We start from the raw sequence: 25201 nt of genomic DNA, 5'->3' as shown, positions 1-25201 counted from the left end.
CCTCTGTTCAGGGTCAGACCGATCACCATATTTGGGCTCAGGAAGAAATTTTACCCTATGGGCAAACTGATATTGACTGTGAGGGTTTTTGCCTTCCTTCTGGGACTTTTTGAGCGTATATTGACAACATAGAGGCAGGACATTGGTTGCTGTGGTTCCCCTGCCTTACATGTGGGAGGTTAGAGTGTTGAACCAAAACTGCCTAAACAAGGAGAATGGGACTAAAGCAAGGAGGTGTCTGGAAGGGTGAAATTAGGATCTGTTGGGCAAGAAGACTTGGACTGAATTAGAAAGCTTAGAAGTGGAACTGGGATTGGGTAGGTGAGGTGAATGACAATAGGAGGCGTCTGATAGGAAAGAGAAAAGACTGAGACACGAACAACTTGTAGGAGACAAGGTAGAAGTGATCAAGATTGGATGGAATGGACAGGAGAGTTGGTGCCTCCTTGAGCACACCCCTCTTCAGTCTGGCATGGGATCCCAGTTCACTGCACCTTGCCATTTTCCTCCTCCTCAGCAGGTATGCGTGGAGCCCACTAGCAAAATGTCCTACCCTATTTGCTGTGAGTCCACATGCATGAGTTACTGCTGCTGCTCACAGTTACTCTGTTGCTGAAAGAGCCACCCCTTGGAATGTTTACCACCACTGCACAATACAGATGAACTATGTAGGTGCCAATACCATGCCACAACATGGTATTTCTGTCCTCCACTTCTCTTCTTTAAAAACCAAGGAAACTACATACACACCCTGCTATGCCTCTGCTACTGAGCTCCTATGTGATGCTAGCCCAGTTGCTTAGAACCAAACTTTTCTCAGCTAGTTGCTGCTTGATTCAGATCCTGAGGCCTGATTTGCCAAAATGCAGAGAACACTCGCTGCTGTAACCACATTCAGTAAGCTTTGTGCTTTGAACCTGTTAGTATTACATTAGCTGGAAGTGCTCTGAAAAATCAGCTCACAGGTGGCTCAAAGGGGCACACAAAGCGATTGAATATTTTTTACTTTAACTTCTCTTTTCCTTGGTTCCCCAACTGCACAATGGGGATAATATCTCAACTGCATCTCTCAGCAAGTGTTGTGCAAATCAACTTATTACTATTTGCAAAGTGTTCAGCGAGTAGAATGATGAATGCTACAGACATCCCCCTACAGAAATAAAGAATGCTGTCTTCAGGGTTTAAATAGTGTGCAGTAAATGAGGTCTATGACCATACATGGAACAAGGACAAGAAAACAAAATATTGAACAGCTGCTCCTTAAACAAGCATCATCCATCCTGTGCACTGAATAAGGCAGTGGGGAAAAACAGTATGCAATCACATATTAAGGGGTGTATCATAATGCACAAGAGGGTTGAATTAAAATTGCACAACCTTAATTCTGGTATTTCCTAACTTTTGAGTGTTTGACTTAAGTAACCTTAATAATGCTTTGTTCGAGTAGTTTTCTGTAATGCATATAGACAGTGCCTAGAATAGTGAAACCACCAAGCACTAACTGAATTTTACAACTACTAACAACAAATGGCTTACTGTCCGGACTGCCTATACTACGGAGATATTTGTACGCTGTCACGGAGCTGTAGAGCTCAGGGGAGAGCTGTTAGCTATAGGATCATTCTGTTAATAAGGAAGATAGAGTGGGATTTTTTTCCTTTACTCAACCTTCAGTAAGGAATCCTCTGTCAGTTTTATTAGGAGATAATAAACAACATTCCTTCACTTGGTTCCTGAAACATAACCAAGGGGAGTGCAAAAGTAACACTGTGCCTTTCTTTTTCAATTTAATCTGAAGGCATTTTTGGAACACAAGTTGATAACCAACGCCACTAATCCACGTGTCCTCTACAACACAGCTTGATGCAGGAAAAAAAAAGGGTTTCTAAAATCCTGTGCATGAAACATTCTGTACAAATGCTTTTTTCCTTCTCTATGGCAGAAGGCCTTTTAAGTGAAATGACAGCCAACTGCCTCATTGTTCTTCAATGATATTAATGCTTTTCTTTTGTGTCGGAGCCAGAAATATGTTGATTTCTCTCTCTTTCTCTCTTTCCCGCCCCCTACAGTTACAAGCCAAGGCTGAAATATTTCAGCAATGCTGTATTGAAAACCATGCTTTCCAGCCTCAGGATGCAACACTTCCCAAAATTACTGAGCAAAAAGAAAATATGTCATTGGCTTTGAAAGGTTTCAGTGAACAATGCTTAGGAAGCTGCCCAATATTCACCTAAAAGAGTCTGCAAAAAAAAAAAAAAAGCAAACATTCAAGCCATCAGGGTGCAGACAAACACATGCTCTCGCCTCTGAACAAGCAGTGCTCCCGGAAACTGTTGCAATCAAACCTCAGTTCTGAATGTTGCCCAGAAATAATACACTCCCTGTGCTCCTTACCCGCAACCTCATTGCTCCCTCTTTATCTTGTGCGTGTGTGTGTGTAAAGGATCTGGTGGATGCTATGATGCCTTTTGCGTTACTCCCTCTGTAGCTTAAAACTGGTGGCAGAGAAAGCTAATCAATCAATCGGCACAAGATGGGGAGGGGAAGCTGGAGGTCCGGCTAGCCGGGGAGAGAGAGGAGTGAAGGGTGGGGGTGGATAAGACTGACCAGAAGGGAAGAGCTTGGGGAGGTTCCCACATCACCCCCCTCTGGGACAGTGCCCAGTGGGTCCAAGCCCAACTCCTGGGGTTGATCCATGACATGTAGGAAAGGGACAGGGCTTTGAGGGTGCCTCTCTTGCTTACTTTCTTTCTTTTTCTCTTTCTTTTTTTTTTGTTCTCTCTCTCTGTCTTCTTTCCTTTCTTTCTCTCTTTTTCTGTCTCCTCTCTCTCTCTTTCTCTGTTTCCTGTCTTGCTTGCTTGCTTTCTCTTTCTTTCCTCCTGTCTCGCTCTCTCTCTGCCGGCTCGCAGGCTCGGCACCTCAGGCTCGCTCCCGCCGTGAGGGCAGCGAGGGCCCAGGCGCGCAGGCCGAGCGGCGCGGCGGGCCCGGCGGAGGCGGCGCCCTGCCCGGCACATCTCCGGCAGGTCAACAAGTGGCGAGCGGCATCCCTCCCGGGGCCGGGCTGCGGGGTGGGCAGTGTGCAGGGCCCCCACGCTTTAGGGGGTGGGGAGAGAAAAGAAAAGAGCCCAAGGACCTCCCAGCAGGGGAGGGTTGAAAAGCAGCCAGAGGAGGGTGGGGAGCGAGATCCCAAGGACAGTCCTCCTGTCTCCTCCTCCTCTGCTGCCAGGAGCGACTGTGCGGCCGCCCCAGCCCCGGATCAGGATGCTGCTGCCGCTGGTGCTGCCGCTGCTCGCGGCGCTGCTGGTGCCGGCGCCTGCTCAGAAGCTGTCGGCGCTCACGGTAAGCCCGGCTCCCCCTCCGTGCCTCGCCCTTGCCATCTGCTGGGCCCCCTGCCCGTGCCGGCTTTGCACCAGGCTCGGCAACGCTGCAGGCGGTGTGGGCAGGAGACAGCCATCCGTTCACCGTCCCTCCATCCCATCCGTGCATCCACCTGATCTGCTGCCCCGCCTTGGTCCTGCCCATGCGGAGGTGGCACATGGGCTTGGGAGATGCTGGCTTGCTGAGATGCCCGCACCTGGCATCCCTTCTCACTGTAGGCACCACACCTTGCCCCCTGTCTGATCTGGACAAGGACTGGTTGATCCCCTGTGCATTTCCCTGCTTTTGGGTGCCCCCTCCACCTCTCCACACACACTTTTCTTCCCATTTGACAGACCTTCCTGTCAAAAGATCTGGCAGACTTGACTTAACCTAACTTGGCTCAACACACCCTGCATCTGTACTGGCCCTACCTGTGCGGGGACCCCCAGAGAGGGAGACCTCGTCTGGAGAAATTAAATAAGGAAGGCAATAGTGAGGTTGTCAGTGGCAGAGAGGGCTCAGGAAACTGCTTCCTACTGCCCCCGGGGAGCCTCAAGAGAATCCAGCATTTAAGTCCAACTGTCACCCAGGGGTACCTATTGGTTGCATTTTTTGCAGGGCTAATTGTTTCCCCTTTGTGTGGCGTGTGCTAGGTGAAGTGAAGCTGCTCAAGTGTATTTTCTGAGACCGGCAACAGTGACAGGAAAGAAAGTTACCCTCTTCTCTTCCCTCTCCTCAACCTTAATTGCTTGCTGTATCCATTTACATGGCAAGCTCTGCAAAGGCTTGTTTCATTTGTGCATGTTGGACAACACCAAGAACATTGGGAGTACTAAATACAGTGTGTGTGATTGTGTGTGTGTGTGTGTGTGTGTGCATGTGCATGCGCGCGCATGCGTGTTTATGTACCTATATGTAGAGAGACAGAGATATGTGTGTGTGTGTATATATACCTATATAGATATATAGATAGATAGATATCTCTATCTCTGTATACACACACACACACGTATGTATGTATACTGTATATATATGCATGCATGTATTCAGAATATATACTGTATATATATACTGAATACATATATGTACACTCTATGTTCATGTGTCTGTGGGTATATATGTCTGTGTGTGTATACACATGTGTATATACTTATATAGACATATGAATGAATGTATATGTGTGTATATGTATGTATGTATATATGTATATAAATACACCAGCCATTTACATTTCCCAAGGAGAAGGATGAGCTCTTGCTGTTAAGTGGAAGTTTACTGTGGGTCTCTACAGATTGTTGGGCTCGTATTCCTGTTCTTATTTTCCTTCAGTGTAATAAAGCTGCACTGAGGGCTGCTACAGCCCTCTTTGGCTATGCCAGACCCCCGGATGCTAAACATGGGGCTATGTGCTGGGATGGGAGAGCCAATTCATTAGGATTGCTAAATAAGCCATAACCACTTCTCTAGCCAAGACCTGAGGTTTGCAGCTAATAGCTTGGTTCGGTTTTCTCGTAGAGCTTGCAGTGTTTGGAAAACTATAATTAATGCAATCTGTGGAAAAAAAAACATTTTCCTTAAATGTGTTTTTAAACAAGTGCTTGAGTAAACATACAGGGCAGTGAGCACCTCTTTTCAAGCTGTTTTTAAGTGTTTTGGTGAGGAATGTGCCCTTTGGAGGTTTCTTATACTAAAGTTTAAGGCAGTTGCAAAGTGAGATTTATTCTATTTTTATCATAGTCCTTCACCACATGGGTGTTTCTATAGGATAATAGATGATACACAGTGATATTTTGTAGGGTGGCTGGCTTGCTCATACCTGAAATTCTTCAGAAGGGGTCCTGCCTCCCTGCCTGCTTTCTTGCAAATTATTTGTAGATTAGAAGCTGCTAATTGAAAACCTTACGGGAATGAGTTCATCCCAGGAATTTTATAGCGTGTGACTTTTGCAAGCACAGAACTCATGAAGTCAAGTGGATTTTATCATTTTTACTCTTGTAAGTGCAGTAGCCCAACTTGAAAAGCCTGATTGAAAGTACTCTTGGATGGCTATAGGATGTTTTTTTAAACACTAGTGTTACTTTAGTGCAAGGTTAATTTTGTCTTTGAAATCCTAGTTTGTGTTCACAGTCATAATGAATAAATCTGTGATGGTAAGTTCCATATGCAGGGAGAGTGAGAACCAATACTCCATATTTTCTTTCTTCAGTTGCTTACAAGTGTTTTAAACATTAGTGGAGAAATGGTTTATTCGTCTTCATGCTTCTATGTTTTCTGTGTAATGATGGCTTCTATTGTATATAGCACCTTTCATCCTTTTACCATCCCAAACCAGTTATATATGTTCCCACTTGAAAATGGAGATGTTTCTTGTATTGTGGAAGATAGCCAGCATGCTGCAAAAAAGTGAAGGAGGGGAAGAAGGTGTGGCCAAGGGAACACACCTGTCTTACAATAAGAAAAGTTGAGGTGCATGTCCATGCAGGTCAAACATGACTGGTTTTATCTGAACAATGTTCCTTTCTCAAATAGTCTGTATGGCACATGGTTTATTTACTTTGGAAAAATGGAGAATTGAATTGATGGCATTTGAACCTGTGCTTCCAAAGAGGCATTCATGTTTGAACATTGAATCACACGCCTGGTCTAAAACAGAACTTTTCAGTACTGGGGGATCACCTTAATGCAGCTTCAACTGAACTCACTATTAATGTAGGCAGAGTGAATTTAAGCCCCCTGCAAATGTATAGTCATCAAATATTCGGCCAAACGTGTAGCTATTTACATTAGAAACCTCAATTCCATAAAATGGGCAACAAATATATGTGGATACCTATAGTCTGAGATAAAGAAGTCTTGTAATTTTTCCCAAGAAAATAAACCTTAGCTCTTGAGTCTGGATATTATGAGGGAGGTTTATTGCCCCAAACTAATGGAGCACATTCCTCATTCAAATGGAAAACGAAGCATAACAACAACAAGCAGCACAATATTGAATTATTCTGTATTCATCCTATAGACATTTTCCTATTAATTTATAAAATTTATAACAAATAGAGCTTTCTCGTGTGACTCCCCCCTCAGAAATGATAAAGGGTATTATATATGCATAACAGGGGAAGGATAGAAGCCAATCTAAGGTTGTGGGAAGAACTGACACGGCTTTTCACTTGGTCCATCATTCTGTAATGCTGGGTTACCTTTCCCAGGCAGGGAACACTCTTTTTCTATGTGACAACTTGGGTGGGAAAATAACTGATGAAGGCAAATGTTTGCACAAGTTGACACATTAAAGAGTGTGTTCATTTTTGCACTGTGGACAAGGGTTTCAAAAGGAGTTCAGCATCAACAACTGCATATGAATTCACTGGGAGCTTGCAGGGCATAGGCTGAAGGTGTCTCAGATTGGCCGCTCAAAAATTAAGGTTTTTAGAACAAGGGGAGAGTTCTGAAAATATGCCATGGAGAAGTCACTTGCCCTCTTTCAGGTTTTGAACAGTCCTAGATTCAGAAGTCAGAACTACCAAGTTTCAGTTTTATCTTTTTGATCCAAATGAACAGGAGTTCTGGGCTGTTTTGACGGACTTCCCTACTAGTGCTAGAGGTAGAGTGAGAGTGACTTTCAGATAAGATACTCTATTGTGTGTAGCCCAGGCTTCTACTTAATGAAAATATATCTTAAAAATCAATTTTCCTTGGTGAAAAAAATCCCGTGACTTTAATTACAAGGGAAGAACATGTTACGAAACCCTCAAAATCACAAAGTTCTAGAGGTTCCACACAAGTAACAGCTCCGTCTTGCTCTCTAGTTTGTAGTAACCAACCTCATTTGAGGCTAGCAGAGCTACAGCTGGCTTGTTGGGTTTGAGTTAGTGGGCTGCTTCCTACTGCCAACAGCAGCATTGATTTTTGCAGTGCTCAAGACCCAAAGACGCCCAAACAATGCATTCCAAGTTACAATCTGGCCTGAAAAATCATTTCAAGGTTGCTTCTGAACCTTCACCTTGGTGGAGCAGCATGTCGCAATGCCAGCCAACCATGAATAAAACAGAGGAAAATTTTATATGATGCTCAAATGATGAATTCCTGGCTGTTGTGGGGAGATGGAGGAGGGAGGTTTTAAAAAACAATACTGGCAACACAGCAAAACTTTTCATTTTGGGGAGGTGCGATGGGAGCAGTCTCAGAAGGAAAGATGCGATTTTAAGGGAACCACGGAGTAAGAAACTCCTAGATTTGGAACCCAACACTAATATACAACATCCTTACCTTTCAGTGGGAATGAAGTACTTAATTATGGCTTGGAAACACTTCTGTGGGATAGCAGATAAAACTCCACAGCACTTAGGAGTCATCAGTGGCATAGTTTTGTAGTGTATTATCTTTGTTTGGCAAATCATATTTCTTACTACAAATCTTGTGTATACCTCCTCAGTGGAATACATTTTTAGAAGATAGAATTGAGCTATGTTGATGTATTTTGAATAAGGGCAGTTTCATGTGTGAGTCTTGATACTTTTATTTTGAAATACAAAGCTGTAAGTACCCTCATTCTATACCTACGCTAAATAACACTAAGGTTAGTGCACTTATTCTTCAGTAGGAAACATGAAGGAAGTGTTTCTACTAAATGTGTGGAACTCTCAGGGCAGTTTTTATCTTAGCTTCAGTTCTGTGTGGGTGTGCATTTGACAACAGGATGCAAACATTTCTTTTTTGAAAATATTTGCATTTATTACTTATCATGTAGCACAAATATTTAATTTTATTCCCCAAAGCCTTGCAGAACCACGTTTGTCTTGTGATCTAATACTGATTGGGTACTAGTAAAATAGAGAATTCTCTCTCTCTTTGTGTCTGGAGAAATCCCTTATCGAAACAAACACCTCGGCCTGTTAAAAGTTCCTTTCATCAGTTGCTGAATATTTCAGGGAACAATTGTTTTCTTTTTCTCACTTGGCACATGCTTTGTGAGTATTCAATAGCATTTAATGCCCTGGATAGGTTCCACAATGCTCGCCAGTATAAGATGGACCACTAAGGTAGTTCAGTAGAGGGAAGCTAAACACAATCAAAGCTTTCCCAGTTAGGGACCCATTTGGATGGCGCCTACAAACCCAAACATTTGGAAAAGTTACTTTAATTGTGATTCAAAACCAAGACCATAAATAAAACTATAAGTGGCTCCAGATCCTAACAGCATTGTTACAGCAAATGGGCATTGGTGCAACAAAGGGTACATCAGCCCTGAAAATAAAACACTCTCAACAATGCTTCCCTACAATAAACTTTCAAGGCACCTCTCATTTTATAAAATGACAGGGTTATTATTAAGAGTCAGTGGAACTTTTGATTGGGACTTAAAAGTAATATTTATGCATGCAGCCAACATAAACTGTGCCATATAATGTGAAATGCATAATATGGATGTCAGGTTAACTGCACACAAGGAGTGTTTTAAAACTGAAAGCAGAAGGGGAAAATACTAAAGAAAATCATGCATAAAAAAGACTTATTTGTCAAAGAGCTCTGGGTCCTTCATGGTTCTTTCATTCCTTCCCCATTTCCTGGTCACTGTATCAAGGAGCCACAGTATCAGTGTACACTTCTTAAAAATGGGAAACTTTCAAGGTTTGGCACTTTTTGGAGAAGCATCCAAATTTTAGACATGTATACCAAGGTTATCTGAACCTCATTGGTTAGAAATCAGGCTAGAATTCTCTTTAAGATCTGGCTCATTTGTAACTTTGCTAGTGTTTCGAGGAGTTTGCCCAGGGCAATATTACCACAAAAGCAGCCATTTTCGTGGTATTTTGGTACTTCTATTTCCTGTCATTTCCTGAGACCAGGAAGTGCAGAGGCACCTAAAAATTAAAAACCAAGCAAGTGGGGGCCATGATCAAGATACCGATTTTTGAAACTACAAATGAAGGTCTCAGTTTGGCTCATGAGGAATTGATTCTTACTTGATCCAGTTGATGTGTTTTTTGATAGAGCTTTGTGGAGGACGCTACATTGGAGAACAAAGAATTTAGAGATCTTGAAATTTGGCTTGTTCTGATTAGGAACAAAACTGAAAATTTTATAATTCTCTGCAAAAGAAACTTCGGAAAAAAAGTGTTGCATTCATTAAAATGTTTTGCTCTGATTCAGACTGCTACAAATTTGTACTTAATTCTTAAACATCATTTCAAAATTAAAAGTTAAAATGTTTCATTCCCAAAATAGTAAAATTGGGTATTTTTGACTTTCTTAAAGTTTTCACTTTAGCTTTCTTCCAAAATGAAATTTAGTGAAATGGATCACCTTGGTTTTGATGGACTTGCATATTCCAAAACAATATAGCTCATTTGAAATATCTCTATTTAGCTCTAGCTCTTAACCATTCTCTTTCATTTTTCCTGTATCAGTGAAACACCTTGCAAACAACACCCTCAGAAAAGAACAGGTGTCTCAGAAACATGTAATCTGTTATATGGTGACATTATATGATATAATGTATATGAAAAGACAATGAGAAAGGGCTGAAGATGCAGCAAAAGTTTATAAAACACCTGTGCACATTACAGTTCAGCAAAATACCTCTGGCTATCATTTCACATTTTGGGAGAAAGAAATTGACAGATTACATTGAATCTATCATACCATCTCTAGCAGCACAGCTTTTTCTGAATTGCTTCCATCTCAATCAGGATGCCTTGCTTACACAGGAACATCTGTAACCCACAGTGAAACTGCACCAGTACCAGTCTCAGGGGTAAAAAGCTGTAAAGTATCCATAATTCATGAGTGGGTTAAGTGTTTTATGTGACATGATCACCTACCTGCTTGGTACTGGACTGAATTTTCTGACATGACAGCCCCAAAGAGCTTCAGAGAATTACATGGAATTACTAGGATAGTTTCCTAGAGGCACAAGGGATATATGCATTCCAAAATTGTAGGTACCTTTTGCAAAACAGATTTTTTTTCTTCCTCCTTGCTCTTCTTCTTGCAGATATAAGTTCAAGTAAATAAACTGGCTTCACCTAAAGCAAACTTTTTCACCATCATTTTCTTGGTTTTCAGAGATGACCAGTAGCTATATCATTAAGCTGAGGAAAACCCAAGGTGGTAAACAGTGGGCATGTCTACACATGTATTGCTGGAATTACTGTAAATTAAGTTTAGTACCTATAATAAAAGGTACTAACTTAATGGGTGTGCCTACACATGCATTTCTGCTGGCTTAAATTTACTGCACAATAAGAGAAAATAGGTCAGTGTCTACACATACAGGCTTTAAAACACATTAACGTTGTGTGTGGACTGAAGGTAGTCCCAAGTCAGTCCACACACAGTGTTACTGTGCAGTAACTAATTGGGAGTACATTTGATATCTGCATAACACAGATATCAAATTTATGCTCAAGTTGGCGTAAGTCATATTACCTGTGCAGTACTGTAGACATGCCCGTACAGTGCAGTAATTTCAGTTACTTTGCAGTAAATACACGTAAGTTGACATGCCAATTGTGTGATAATCAGCACTACTGTGCAAGTAGTGCTAGCGTACATCTTTAAAGTGATGCTAATGCGAAATAGGCGAATTCTAGTGTGTATTAGCTGTTAGCATGGTTTTCACTGTGACATGTTGATGCGCAGTAGAATTAGTCTACTGTGCATTTAGCCTCTCATGTAGATGTGCCCAGTATGTCAAAGAATCACTGCTGGGACCAAAAGGTGATCCACTCCAACCTGCTCCCTTACTTTTCTAGTGGATTGCCCCAAACTTCACTCAAGAATATTTACATATTCTAATCTCAATTTTGTCTCCCTTTGCCTCATGCTTGGCTTGATTTCCATGCTTGCTTCAAGATGCCTGGTTCTATCATCTTGTGAAACATTAAGAGTCTTTACTCCATACACATTACCTTGAAAATATGTTGAGACTGATCACATCTTCTCCTGGTATTTGGCTGGTTTAGATTATACTAAACAGAACAGTTGGAGTTGTTTTCTCTGGCATCACTAAACCAACAACGGTGAATACTAGGGAGGGTATGGTCGGGGAGAGATCACTCTAGATGTACCCTGTTCATATGCTCTCCCTCTAAAGCAACTGATCCTGCCACTGTCTGAGATAGCATACTGAACTAAATGGACCACTGTTCTAGCCCACTATAATTCTTATGTTTTTAAGTTCATTTTTAGACTGTATATAGGCAACTTGCATCCTGTTTTACACCATAAAGCAGTTAACTACTATGTATGAAACACAAATACAAAAAAAAATTAAAAAACCAACCTAAAACTCCAGAGAGGAACCATCTACTGATCTACTGCTTGGACAAGACTCTTGCCTGCATTGCTCTATCTCTGTTCTATTGTGGGAGTGCATTGTGTTTTACAGATGATTAGGAGACTCAAGAGAGAACTTGCAGTTTGTTCTACACTGAGCATTTCTCATGATCAGATAGTGTGTATGTTTGCAGCTACCTCAAAGGAAGACTCCATAAGCAATAGTGATGGAAACAAGTCCTCTATATAGTTTTCTATTTGAACATGACAATCATAAACTATTTAAATAAAGAGAATGGTGTTTCTGCAGGGATCCTTATGATCTGTAAGCCACAATCACAGAGGGACTGGGATGGATCTGTGAACTGGGGTCAGAGTAACAAGTTGCAGCAAAAAGACAATGCAGTCTGAGGCCATGCATGGACTTGGTGTCTTTGTCTCCATCTTAATCTTTTCTGGGAGATGAGGTGAGCGGGGAGAGATGTGGGGTATTGGTGAATAGAAGAATCTGCCTGTGGGTCTACAACATTTTAAGGGAAGAAGGAAAGAGCAACATTTTGGAAGATTCACAAACCATTTGACCTAATCCATCTATGCAGCCCTTTATCCAGGGCACAGGTATTGATCAGAGAGCTGAGAAGGCACACATAAGCTGATGTAGTCAATGCCAAGTTATCTAGACTACAAGATTTAAATATTCAGTTAATTACATCCTGAAAAGGAGCCTGAATTAGAATTAACATTCTAATGTAAAATAATTGTAGTTAGAAAAGTTCCTGCATTTTAAAGTTGTTTTCATAAGCATTGTACAAACTGAACTATGCTTTGGCTGCCTGTCTTCCCTACTTTAATATAAATACATCTGCTTTCTTTTTTGAAATGTGAATATAAATTTAGTACTTTTGAAAGTAAAAGATAGTATTAAAGCCAAGAACAGCCAGAGAAGAGGGACTGCAAAATTTCACTGCATTGCTTTGAGAGTGCACTGAAATCCTTACTCATTACACCCCTGCAATCCAAGCCTCCAGCATCCCTTAATCAGAGGTTGACAAATATATTTATTTGTATAGTAATGTGTACTAACACTTACTTATGACTTCAGACAGAAACCTTGAAAATAAGCTAACCTGGGCCCCTGGTTTCTGAGAGATTTTATTTGGTCAAGTACTGCCCTGATGAACCTTTTCTGTGGCCCTTTTGAAATCAGTGGCACTGCATGGTGTTGGGTCAAGGCAGAGAATACCTATTATAAGAACTGGCATATGAATTCATTCATGAGTATGTGGACACAAATCATGATTTTGATTCCATGTTATGTTAAAATTGACAACCTTTTGTCAAATTATTTGATGAAAAAAATCTAGTTCCCAGTCCTGATGACAGCACCCTGTAGTAGAATATAAGCCACATTATAAAAAAAACACTTTTTGAAATCTGCACGTGTGTATTTGTTATCTTAATTATTTCTGCTTTATTTGATGGGATTTCTTTGTGGAGGTAGATGTCAAAGACTTTCCAAATGCAAGATAAATTTCCAGTGAAGTGTAATTTTTGGAGATATTCTTACAGTCAGCATGCCATATCACCCCTTCTTCTCTTAGATTCACTTCCTTTCTATCACCTCTTGTCTTGTCTTGTCTTCTCTTCTTCGCTCCCTTTCTACCACCCCTTCTTCTCTTAAATTCTCCCTTTAGCCAGGTAGTATCACTCACCCAAAAGATAGGTAAGTCCTTTGTAGAGGAGACCCATAACACCTCAAGTATCTGCCACTGGAGGGAGCCCAAGAACAACATGATCTGCTCAGTAATCTAGGAGGGAGGCGGATGGTACAGTATTCCCCTCTCAGCCATATGCATCCTAGAGAGTAACCTAGTTATGTGACCCTCAGTTCCTAGCACTGCCTCTTGATCTGCCCTCCAGTAGGACCCAAAATGATGGACACAAGAGAGACAGCACTGAAGGAATCATTAAAAGGTTGTAATAGATTACTGTTAACATGAATGACATTAATAAGTGTAAGGTAATGGCAGACTGGCTCGGAGTAAAAGAGAACTGTCTTCAATAAAAATTTATCCTTTGTATTAGAGTACATTGAGGTGTTCACCCTGCTGAGGAGATGTTTGTCTGGCTCTTAAGATGTTTTATTGCCTATGTCAATAGGAATTCATTTTGAAGCATTTAGTTACAGGGCTTCTATTGAGCAAGATAAAACAAAGTGGACAACTTATTTTCCACACTGCCTTTAATAGGATTATGTTTCAAACAGCATCCTCTCAGGAAGGCAGCTTTCAAGCATGTCAAATGTTTTGATGGATTTCAGCCTGAGTGGATTTAGTTGCAAATCTGAACTTTGCACAAGAGGTTTTATCTTTCCATCATGTTTCCTCCTTGAAAAGCTTCATAAATTACATTTCTGAAAGAAATGAAAAGATTTTGTCTGTGAAAGGGGTGTTCATTGGGTAATTGTTTCACTATTTAAATTTCCCTTTCCAGTTTTGGAAAAGCTTTTGAAACAGTGGTTCTCTACTCATCTAATGATGGAACTTCATCAGTTAATGATAAATTCATAGGGCTTAGACACACTGATGGTGTTATTTCTTCAAAATAGGAAAGACAACATTTCCTGCACTTAATTTCCCATTGCTCTGCACCTTGTGCAGTCATTTACATGAGTTCTGAATAGGCTTAATGCATTATCTTTCTGATGTTTCAGCATTTTATGTCCACTTGGATATGCTCCACTTGGAGCACATGACTACACAAGGTGCAGAGCAACAGAGATTCAGATCTGGCTCTTTAATATTGAACAGCATAAGTAGAACTGACACCAAGATGCTGTGATTTGAATCTTCCAGTTTGAAATTGCTGTGTGTGTCCATATGGCTGGATATAGATTTGGAGAGCCTACATTGGGAAGTTTTCATGGTTCTTCTGGACTTGTAGAATAAGTAGAAGTCAGAAGATATGGAGCCTTGCGGAAAATCTGTAGAGGAGAGCCAGCCAGAGACTCCATCCAGTAGGAGCAGGTACAGAAGGACCCAAAGCAGAGACACTTACAAAAAGGGTATATTTTGTATATTTTTGGCTTGACTCCCCCCACCTTTATTTTTCCCTTCTTCCTCCCTTTTTCTCACAAACTCTTTGCCTCCAATTGAAACCTATTCCTCTTACTGTGTTTTCCCCATCAACCTTCTTTCCTTCTCGTTCATTTTTTCCACTCTGCTTGTGCTTTATATCTTTTCTGCTACCACATCTTGTTTATATCTGGATTGTAAACTCTTTTAGGCAGAGTCTATCTAATACTCTCTAGGTTTATACAGTGCCTGGCAGTGCAGTGCATCCCCAGTCTTTGTTGGTCTTTAGGACTACTGTAATAAATATAAATAATAACTTGCATAGTGCCTGCTATCAGTTGAAAATAAAAGAGGTAGGTTATCCATTCAGGCTAAGTAAACCTTACAGTGGAAATCACACACCACTTTTTAAAGTGCTCTACCCTCTGTGTATTCAGTCCTTATTCTAACAAACTAATATTAACTTAACTGGTTTGACTGAGGGAACTCTAAGTAACTCTTATGGTCTCATGATCTGGCCAAAAGACCACATGAAAGAATCGTCACTGTGCAGAGTACTGATTCACCCAAGACTTTTGCTCTAATAAAGTCACATTTGGGGCTTAAAGGAGACCTGTGGAGTGTGTAAGTCCTCAGGTAGCTCCTCTGCATAGGAGATTAAAATTTATGCCTTTGGAATTCCCTGGCTTTTGAGAACCTGCTATCTCAAACTGATTACTGCATGGATGTTGTCTATCCAACCTTTGTGAAATAGGTCAGATACTATTAAGAAATACATTTTTTGTTCATACAAGTAATGCTGGGTTTCAAACCAACATTTGCCATCCTCTGTTATGCCAGCTGCTAATAGATATGCAAGATGGGCACCGCCCCCAATTCCAAACAATGATTTCTAAGTAAGGTTTAAATATACTAGGGGTATTAGCTACCCAAACACATTATTGCAAGGTAAATTAGGGTGTGAATTGATGGCATATCAGCTATTCTGTAGTAGCTACCTATTAGAGGTGTGCAAAATGGGCCATATGTGATTTGGATTTGGCCTGGATTACGGACAGTGATTCAATTTGTTGATTTGGATCACTGTCCCAATTTGATTTGGCTGAATTTGAAGAGTCAATGCTGATTCAGAGATTCAGTGATTTGGACATAGACACAGCTTGAAATGTTTTTTCTACATACCTTGAGGTACCAGGCATGGCTTGTGAATGCTGCAATGCTGGGGTGGATGGACCATCCCACAGGAGTGCAGGGAGGAGGGGGGGCAGGGGAGCGGGTCCTCATGCTCGGTGGCAAACCCAGACTAGAAGTACTGGAAGTACTTCTGGTCCACTTCCAGGTCTGCCAGGGAGAGCGCTGGGGGGCATCCCGCGCCCTCCCGACTCAGTGATTGGCCATGGGGGGACCCCGGGTGGCCCTCCAAGACTCAAGAGGCACCAGTCACTGAGCCGAGAGGGCAGAGGGGGCCCTCCTGCATGCTCCCTGGCAGACCTGGAAGTGGACTGGAAGTGCTTCTGGTCCACTTCCGGGTCTGCTGCTGAGCATGCTGGGGACGTCCCCATGCTCCTGTGGGACGCTCCATCTGCCCCACCATCTCAGCACTCATGAGCCACCTGGTACATTTAAAGATGTGTCTGTGCCTGAATTACTGAATATTTCCAAATCTCTCCGATCAATTTGGAGGATTCCAATTCGATTCGGAGAGATTAAAGGGTCTCCTGATTTGATTCAGATTCAGGGATTCGGCTACCAAACTGGGTCGAATCTCCACTGAATTGAATCAGCAACTGAAGCTTTGCACAGCCCTACTAACTATGTACTTGTTCCTATGCTGTAGCAAATAAGAGGCAGCTTACCTCAAATGACAGGGAGGTCAGGTACCCTACATTTACCACAGGGTAAAATTGTTCATGTGAGAAGTTACACAGAGTAGCTATCATACTGAAAGTTCACCCCTCAAACTTACCTCCTAGTAACTTGTTCATGTAGCCATGCCCTATGACTGTGTATTTCATTCTTCCATTCCTGTGCATAATTTCCTCCTTTTTTTGCTTTCCAAGAATAATAGGAAAAAACACACAAAAGGCTAAGAGGTTTAGTAGCCACAGTTTCAGATGTTTCTTTTAAGTTTATCCAATTTTTTGAACCTTTCTTGATCTATGAATCTGTCTAGGAGCCTCATGATAGTTTTTCATTTGGCACTATTTCCTAAATATCCAGGTTTTAGTCAGGGTATTTTAGCCAGCTGTATTTGAGACTTGATATATTTGCAAAGATAACTGAAAATTAAAGATAAAAGCATCTCCTTTTACGCTTCAGTTCAGGTTCACTTCAGGGTTAGTCTGAGGCAAAATCTGGTTCTTAATATTAGCTTGTCTATCTATCATGCTTTACTACCAAATGGGTAGGAAATAATACACTGCATTGATGGCCAGGTGTATAAAAGTACAGTGCTATTTCACAGGAGCAGCAAAAAAGTTATACAGTTTTTTGTTCCCTGCCTGTAGAAGTTATCACCTCTTGCATGCTAATTTTGTGTTTTCTCCTAACACACAGGTTGAGGAAGCTCCAAAATGAGATTTGTTACAGAACTGTGGCAGAAAAGAACATTTATTTAATAGGAACAAGAAGGAATTAATCCTTTTCATTGAAGTTAGTTTGTTACAAATGGGTGTAATCGCATGTAAAAGCTCATTATTTTCATTTGACAGAAATTAAATCAGTGTCAAGTAAATGCTAGGTTTAATCCCTGAGGGGAACTTTGTATAAGAGAGAGACATACAAGGAAAAGAGTACGTTTGATAGATGGAAAAGCCCAAGAGAAATGACAAGCCCATCAGAGCTGGAGAGGTCATAGTTCATATTCTACAGCTATTCTCTGGCATGCAGGATGTGTTTTTAGGAAGAACCCTGAAGCAATTAATGTTAGGCAAAGGGAAAGCAGGTGTGCACATATGTTTCAGAGAGAGACAGACTGACAGACAGAACTAGTATTCTTTACGTCCCATACCTGATCTTTGTTGTTGTAATATGCTTTATGATTTTGAAAGCAGTTTGCAATTTTTCTTTTACATTTTACCAGTGATGCTGCAATGTATTAGAGCTGTCTATAGAATGCTTGTCTATAAATAAGAGTCACCAGTTATTTAATCTTTGATAAATTGAGGGTTAGTCATAAAGTGACTTGAAGACCTCATACATCACTGCAAACTCACACACACAAGTTAACCTCCATTCTTCCATGTCCTGAGCGTATGCCCCAATTACTGAGCTATTGAATGGAATGGGGATATCACTTCCTCCACCCTCCAGGGTTTTGTGAAACTAGCTCCTAATTTTTTAAGCCTCAACTGTTTGGGGAATTTGACTAAAATAGGTGAATAGCTTCAGTGTTGCTGATTTTTCAATTAATAAAAATTTGCTGGAAAAAAATATTGCCCTACTCTAGGTAGTCTTTTTATTGTACAGACAAGCCCTGATAACTACAGTATTCCAGGTGCAATTTAGTACTGCTTACCTTCTTAGTAGAAAGCTGCAGAGACACTGAAGCCTTCTTACTAGAAAGATACTGAGACACTGAAGAGAACTGAAAAAAATGAGAAGTTGATGGAAGAGATGATTTTCTGAATGAGTAAAATAAAAAAATATGTTTAACTCATTTAAACAGCACCCCTGCCCAGACAAATGCATTTGCAATCCTGGAGTCAAAAGCAAAAATACTTGAACTCAGAGCCCTAGTTCTAGCATTGATAAAGTTATACCAGTCTGTGTATGCATGTCGAATGTAAGCAGTGGCTCTGCTCTTCTTGAAGGAAAATAGAAACTAGTTATCAGCATTTTGCACTTATAGCTGGGAAGCATTATTAATAAACAGCAAAATACTAGTGTGGTGTGTACTGTCTGAAAGTGTGCAACAGAATCCTTCACTTCGCTTTGTTGACTGATGCTGGTATCCTGATACACATTGCTGGAAAATTTTAATTAGTCTTGTACCATGAAAGACAAATGAAAGCTTTCAAGTGATTCAGTAAACAAATGCTAATCTGATTTTTTTTTTGTTAAATTGCTTGGGAGCAAGGTTGTTTATACTTATATTCAGAGCATGCTTTTGTCAGAAGTTAATCTTGACTTCCCTTCAGTAGTGCAGCAACAATGATGGGTGACACACGAACCATATTCAGTGCCTTTTAGTTTAATTTTTGCTTGTTTTAGCTGCCAGATATATGCACAGTACTTATATGTACAGTGGCCTCTGTTTATCATACTCCCATTGGTTAAGTGCCTTGATGCTACTAATCAGCAAGTCCAATAAGCAGTGGCACCGTGCTGCGCCCACGCAAAGCAAGATGTTCTTGTATCAGGTGCTTTGCAGCCAGAAAAAAAGAGATCAGTTTCCTGGTGATGAGTTGCTTATAACCAAACTGTGCCTTAATCATTTGTGCTTAGTAGTTAAAATTGGATAAATCCACCTTTTCCTGTACAGAGCCAATATGTGGCTCTCCTGCTGCCCAGTTGATAAGCTGCAGCACAGATCCCACTCCCATTAAAGTCCTGACTTCAAAGGTATCCAGTCAAACTTTCAACAATAATCTTATCTTTGCCCTTGGCAGCAGTGGAAGAGTCTCTTTTGGGTCATGACTACTCTTGAACTGCTATTTAGTAACATCCTGTTACACCATGTCAGCTAACCAGTTATGCCATGCCCTTATATACAAACACGAGAAGCATAATAAGGCAGCTGGTTGCCCAGGCAACTGTGATGAAAAGAGACAGTACTGACTTTGGGCTGTCACTGTGCCACTAGTGCATTTGCATGGCGGTGGTGGCAGCTGCTATTTTTTTGTGCCTCCACAAACTGGCACCCAGGGCTGCTACCTCAGTCTCCAGCCTAAATTACACTACTGCCAAATGCACTCAAGATGCCTCAATTTTATGATAATCTCTTTTTTCACAATGTATGTACAAACAACTAAGCTATGCTTCATCATAATCACATATAAATGTACTTTCTGTCTGACTTAGGTTAGGAGATATGGATAGATTTTGAATTTAACATAATTGAAGTTAATGCAGATATGCTGCTTTAGATCAGCTGAGAATGTATAAGAATGGCCATTACTAAGTCAACGCAAAGGTCTGTCCAGCTCAGCAACTTTTCTCCAACATTGGCAAGTAGTGGATGTTTTAAGAGGAAGAGTAAAGATTAGAAAGCAGAGCAAGTGCAGAGTGATCTAGCCCCTGTCTTACCTGCTCCCCCAAGTTTCCAGCAGTCATAGGTTTAGGGATGTCCTGAGCCTTAGGTTGTACCCTTGACTGCTGAACCTTGAAAATACCCTCTGGCAATGTAGTCTACAAGTTAATTAATGCATTGTACTGAAAACTACTTGTGTTTGCCTTAAATTTGCTGCCCAATAATCTCATCAAGTTCCCCCTAGTATTTGTATCACGAGACATAGAGAATAATAGCTCCCTATTCACTCTTTCCAGAAGATTGATGTTTCTTAATGGTCTTCTGTCATAATCTTTCCTCAGTCATTTTTTTCCAAGCTGAAGAGTTCTCTCTTTTTCTTTCTTTCTGTGGATGGAATCTGTTCCATACCTCTGATTGTCACCTTTCTCTATACCTCTTCTAGTTCTATTGTATCCTGTTTGAGATGGGTTGACCAGAACTGTGTACAGAATTCAAGATGCAGATTTATCATAGATTTATACAGTGATAAAGTGATGTTTTCAGTTCCTTTCCTAAAGAATCCTAATATTTTTTTACCTTTTTGGATATGTTAAACCAATGCTTTTAAAAGATTCTCACAAAGACTCAAACACTCTTCTTGAGGGTAAGGTAATTCAGAGTCCACCATACTTCATGAATATGTAGAATTATTTCTTCCCATTTATATTTGTGGTGGGCATGCCAGTAGCAGCCCGTCTAGCTAGCTCAAAAGGGCTTTGAGCCACTGGTGGGACATTCCCACCAATCAGGTGGTGGTGGAGGAGAGGCAGCCCCGCCCCTGCTTGGGGCAAGGCGAAGAGCCTGGACCTGGGTGAGGGCTATACTTCCCCTTACTCTGATTGGTCCTTTTGCAATCTGGGGGTGGAGCCTCTGAAGGGTATAAAAGAACAGTGTGCCCAGCACATGGACATGCTGCGTTGAGGAATGAAGAAGAGAGTAGGACTAAGAGGAGGTGGGGAGAGCTGCCCAGCAGGGCGGAGCAGTAGGCCTGAAGAGCCCAAAGATCTCCTCACCAGATGGAAGTGCCAAGTGGTGCAGCCCACAGCCACACTGCTGAGAAGCGCGATGGTGGTGAACAAACAGTTCGGTGCACAGAGTTAGACCCTGGGAGCTGTATGAGGCAGCTTGGGTCTGCACCCATAGTGTGCGGCCAGAGGTGTGGTGCACAAGTGGTGCATGAAGTGGGGACCCTGGGAGCTGCACAAAGTGGGGGGCCAGGGGCTCGGTGCAGGCAGCGCAGCACAGCAGGTCCAAGAGGGGCCAGGACCCTGGGAGCTGCATGAGGCAGCCTGGGTCCCCAACCCCCGGTAAGCAGCTAGAATCTCAGTGCACAGATGGTGTATGGTGTGATTCAAGTGGGACTGAGGCCCTGAGCCATATGAGGTGGCAACCCCTGGCATGAAGCCAGGAAGACTTCGTGCAGGTGGCACTGAACGGAGAGTCTGAGAGTGAAGCCAGGTCCTGGGAGCCATGTGGGGTGGCTGGGGACTACCACCCCCCTGGCACAAGGCCAGACATCTAAAGATGAAGCCTCACATGAAGGGCCCCAGTCAAAAGGTGGCTCAGGGCCCAAACCCCGAGCAGAAGAGTAAAACCCTCGGTGAACACCACAGTGCACAGGGCCACTGGCAGCCAGCAGGCCCAAAGGGAGCCAGAGACAGCTGGAGCCTTGGTAGGAGAGGCAGCAACTCACTAGGAGGAGCCTCTACCCAGCTCCTCAGAGTTGTGAGTTCCTGGGGGAGGGGATTCCCACAGGGGAGGGAGCATCCACCTGGGTCAGGGAAGCAGACCATTGAAGGGGAAGCCCAGAATGACAAGGCTCCCCTAGTTTGAAGTTTTATTTTGGGTTAAAGGATATTATTTTGGCTGGGCTGGGGAAAGCCTGAAGGGCACTGGGGGAGCTTCTCCCCCACAACCCTCGCAGCCACAGGAATGTGGCTAAGGCTTCAGAATAGCCTGGACCTTGGGGCTCCTTGAAGAGTTAATTATATTCAAGGGTGTTGCGCCTTATATGTTGTGAGTGGGCCCCAGACATTGTGTGGTTTATATTTCATGGTTTATAAGTGTAAATTGATAAAGTCTAAAATTATTGAGTTATACTGAAATCTTTAATGTGATATTATGAGGCTAAGTATTTGATAGAGTATATATATTTGTAGATTTATATGTAATATCTAAGTAGATTTACATTTTGATAGAGTTTAAGGTTATAAAACACTTGTTGAAACGTAGGTTAGAATTTTATTATAATAGGTAACTGTATCCTGAGAGAGGTATAGAACTGTAAATATTACCTATAATCCTTGTTATTGTAAATACCGTGCGTGCGTGCGTGCGTGTGTGTGTGTGTATTAGGGCTGTGTGAAACAGCACCACTCCATTTCAACTTGCATTTCGACGGAATAGCATTTCATTTTGAATTTCGTTTCCATTTGAAACTGCTGTTCTGTTTTGTTTTGTTGAAACAGTTTCGCTGTTTCCACACTTTTTTGACATTTCTCCCATAGGCTATAATGGGAAAGCTTGAAACAGCCTATAACTTTGTAATTTCTGGCTTGATTTGGATGAAACTTGCAGAAATGGTAGCCACTTCAGAGGGCATGAAGCCCACCAAGTTTCAAGGAGGTAGGTGTAGGGGTTTCAGGAAAACTGCACCTCAAAGTCTTGAAAGCAAAAAACTCATGTCACGTGTATGTGTTAAGCCACAGCAGGGTCAAAACTTCAGGCATGCTAGCCCCTGCTGAGGTAACGAAGCCTACTAGGTTTCAAGAATATAGGTACAGGGTTTTGGGGGAACTGCACCTCAAGCTACGGACAAGCAAAACTCGTGACATGGGTGACACTCATGACTCATGTTAAAGTGCAGCAGGGTGAAAACTGCGAGCATGCTAGTGCCTGCTGCAGCCATGAAGCCTGCCAGCTGTCAAGGAGATAGGTGCAGGGCTTCTGGGTTCTGGGGCCCTGCGCCTCTGGCTGCAGACAGGCAAAACTCATGACATGGGCGGGTGACACTGTGTGTGTGTTAAGGTGCGCCCTCACTCAACTGACACCAAGGCAGAAAGCAGGGCAGTTCAAACACTGCTGCCTTTTATACAGTTTTTCCATCCCTCCCCCAGAGCACTGGGATTGGAAGGGACCTCAGGGAAGGATGACAGTCACTGGCCAGCTACACAGTCAATAATGAGAGAACTCCTTCCTCCCTCCTTCCCATCCCTTCCCCGCTCTTCCCCCTCCCTCTCCTTACTTTAGTTTCTGTTTCCCTGCAGGCAAGCCCAGCTTGAGCTTCGAAACTTGAAACGTTTTGAAAATGTTGAAACGTTTCAACTTGCCTTATTTTGTTTCAAGGCTGTTTCGAAGCTCTCTGTTTCATTTCAATTTTGCTCTTTCCAGCTCGAAACAAGTTGAAACAGAGTTGAAATGAAACTGCCGGTGAAATTTTGCACAGCCCTAATAAAAATGTGTGTGTGTGTGTGTGTATGTGTGTGTGTGTGTGTGTGTGTGTGTGTTCTTTTCATCTTTTCTTATTTATATTGTAATATTAATAAACTTGCATATAGTTAAGTTATAGAGTGTGTTGGTCTGTCTCTGTATAGGGGAAAGGAGGGAAACTGCGTGTAGCCAGCAGTTGTCCCCCCACAGCACACCTGCCCTGCTGACATTTCTCTTCAATTGGAGAAGGGAGTACATACCTGAGTACACCCGGGTTACATATTACTTATCAGTGTTGGATTTTATTTGCCACTTCATTGCCCTCCACTCAGTTGCATGAGATCTGTCTATAAAGCTTTGCCATCAGCTTTTGAAGAAATATATATCATATGCAAACTTTGCCACCTCTCTATTTATTCAATTTTCTAGATCATTTATAAATTTGTTGAATAGTACAGGTCTCAGCACATATTGTTGGGGAACCTACTTTTCTCTATTATGAAAACCTTTTTAACCAACTTTTGATCCAGAAGAGGACCTTCTTTCTGATCATGAATGCATATAGTCTAAATGTGCATTTGTGTGTATATATAGTCTAAATGTATGTGGATGGCGTTAAAACCCATGTGTGGCTTGTAGAAGAAAAAAATAGAAAGGGAATGGTTTGTTACTAAAGAGGCGACTCAGTTTGTACTTAGTGATGTGCAACACCTCTCTGACAGATTCCAGCTAGAGAGAGAGCTACTGCTGACTGCTGCTTTGTCTTTGTCAGCAGCTGTACAGCACACAGCAACTTCCTGAAATACATTACTTTTTTCACAGCTTCCATGCCAAAGGTGAACACCACTGCACTATTGCTTTTACATCTTCCAGCTACAGTAGGAACTGAGTCATGGGATTCAACGGTGAAACAGAGTTTTCTCAAGCACACTCAAACACATCAAATGAGCTTTAGATCAAGTGCCCCACCAGCTTTTTTAACTGTAGGAAGAACTGTAGAACCTCAGCTGCTCTAATTAAGGTGCCACCCCCCACCCCTGACCTCCAGAGCACATGTAGAAGTGCCCTATTTGCCTCACCATGAATCTAGATGGTATCCTTCACCTGCTTAACATCTAATAAAATAACTCACAACCCTCATTGTCATATACTGTCATCATTCAGATCCATTAGGGATTATATTCAACCCCTATCTTCGTAGCTCTGAAAGCTTTCTGCTGGCAGTAGGACTGCTGCAAGATTGAAGCAGCTTTGGGGATCAAAGGGGGAAGCATGAATATGGGGAACCCAGTTGTAAGGACTAAGTTGTGGGCAGTCTTGTTTAATGGTTAGGTCAATGAGGAAGGGCAGGAGCCAAACTACAGGCTGAGTCAAAGTTTAGGAGTCAGTTATCAAGTTACTGGATCCAAAGGGAAGTCCTGGGGTAGAGCCAAAATCACAGACTGAGTCAAGGTTTGGGAGTCAGAAGCTAGTACTGAAGTCAGGTTGAGCCAGGAAACAGAAGCCAAAGTCAGGATACATCAGGTGGTCTGATCCAAAGTTAAGGTGAATCAAGAGTCAGAGACCAAGTTACCAGGTTGAAGGGGGAATATCCAAGAAGTCAGAGTTCAGGAACAGAGATAAGCAGAGTTAGGAGGCAGAGAACCAAGAGTACAGGATCAGAAAGGCTCACCAGAGCAGACTTTCAGAGCAACTATTGGCTGGCTTGCAGCCTTTTGCTACACGTGGAATTAGATAGGGAGGCTATGAGTGGGGCCAGGAGACTTTTGCTTTGTTCACATAGAGTATTAACAGAAAATGGGTTTAAAAATTAAAAAGCATGATGCTCTAG

At 42.0% G+C, this 25201-nt stretch overlaps 1 protein-coding gene across 1 annotated transcript in view; it reads left to right on the top strand.

The window, feature by feature from the left end:
• The first annotated feature begins 3096 nt into the window (after positions 1-3096).
• Positions 3097-25201, top strand: part of SMOC2 (SPARC related modular calcium binding 2) — a 269488-nt gene continuing 247383 nt past the window's right edge. Inside the window, exon 1 of the mRNA XM_019527349.1 lies at positions 3097-3339. Within this exon, the coding sequence (XP_019382894.1) occupies positions 3262-3339 (78 nt within the window). The 5' untranslated portion in view covers positions 3097-3261. The remainder of the gene's footprint in view (positions 3340-25201) is intronic.

This window comes from Gavialis gangeticus, unplaced genomic scaffold, assembly GCF_001723915.1.
Source record: "Gavialis gangeticus isolate Ggan-Ray unplaced genomic scaffold, GavGan_comp1, whole genome shotgun sequence".
Lineage (NCBI taxonomy): Eukaryota > Metazoa > Chordata > Crocodylia > Gavialidae > Gavialis > Gavialis gangeticus.
Note: the sequence above shows the minus strand (reverse complement) of the source record. Positions and strands in the feature narration are given on the sequence as shown.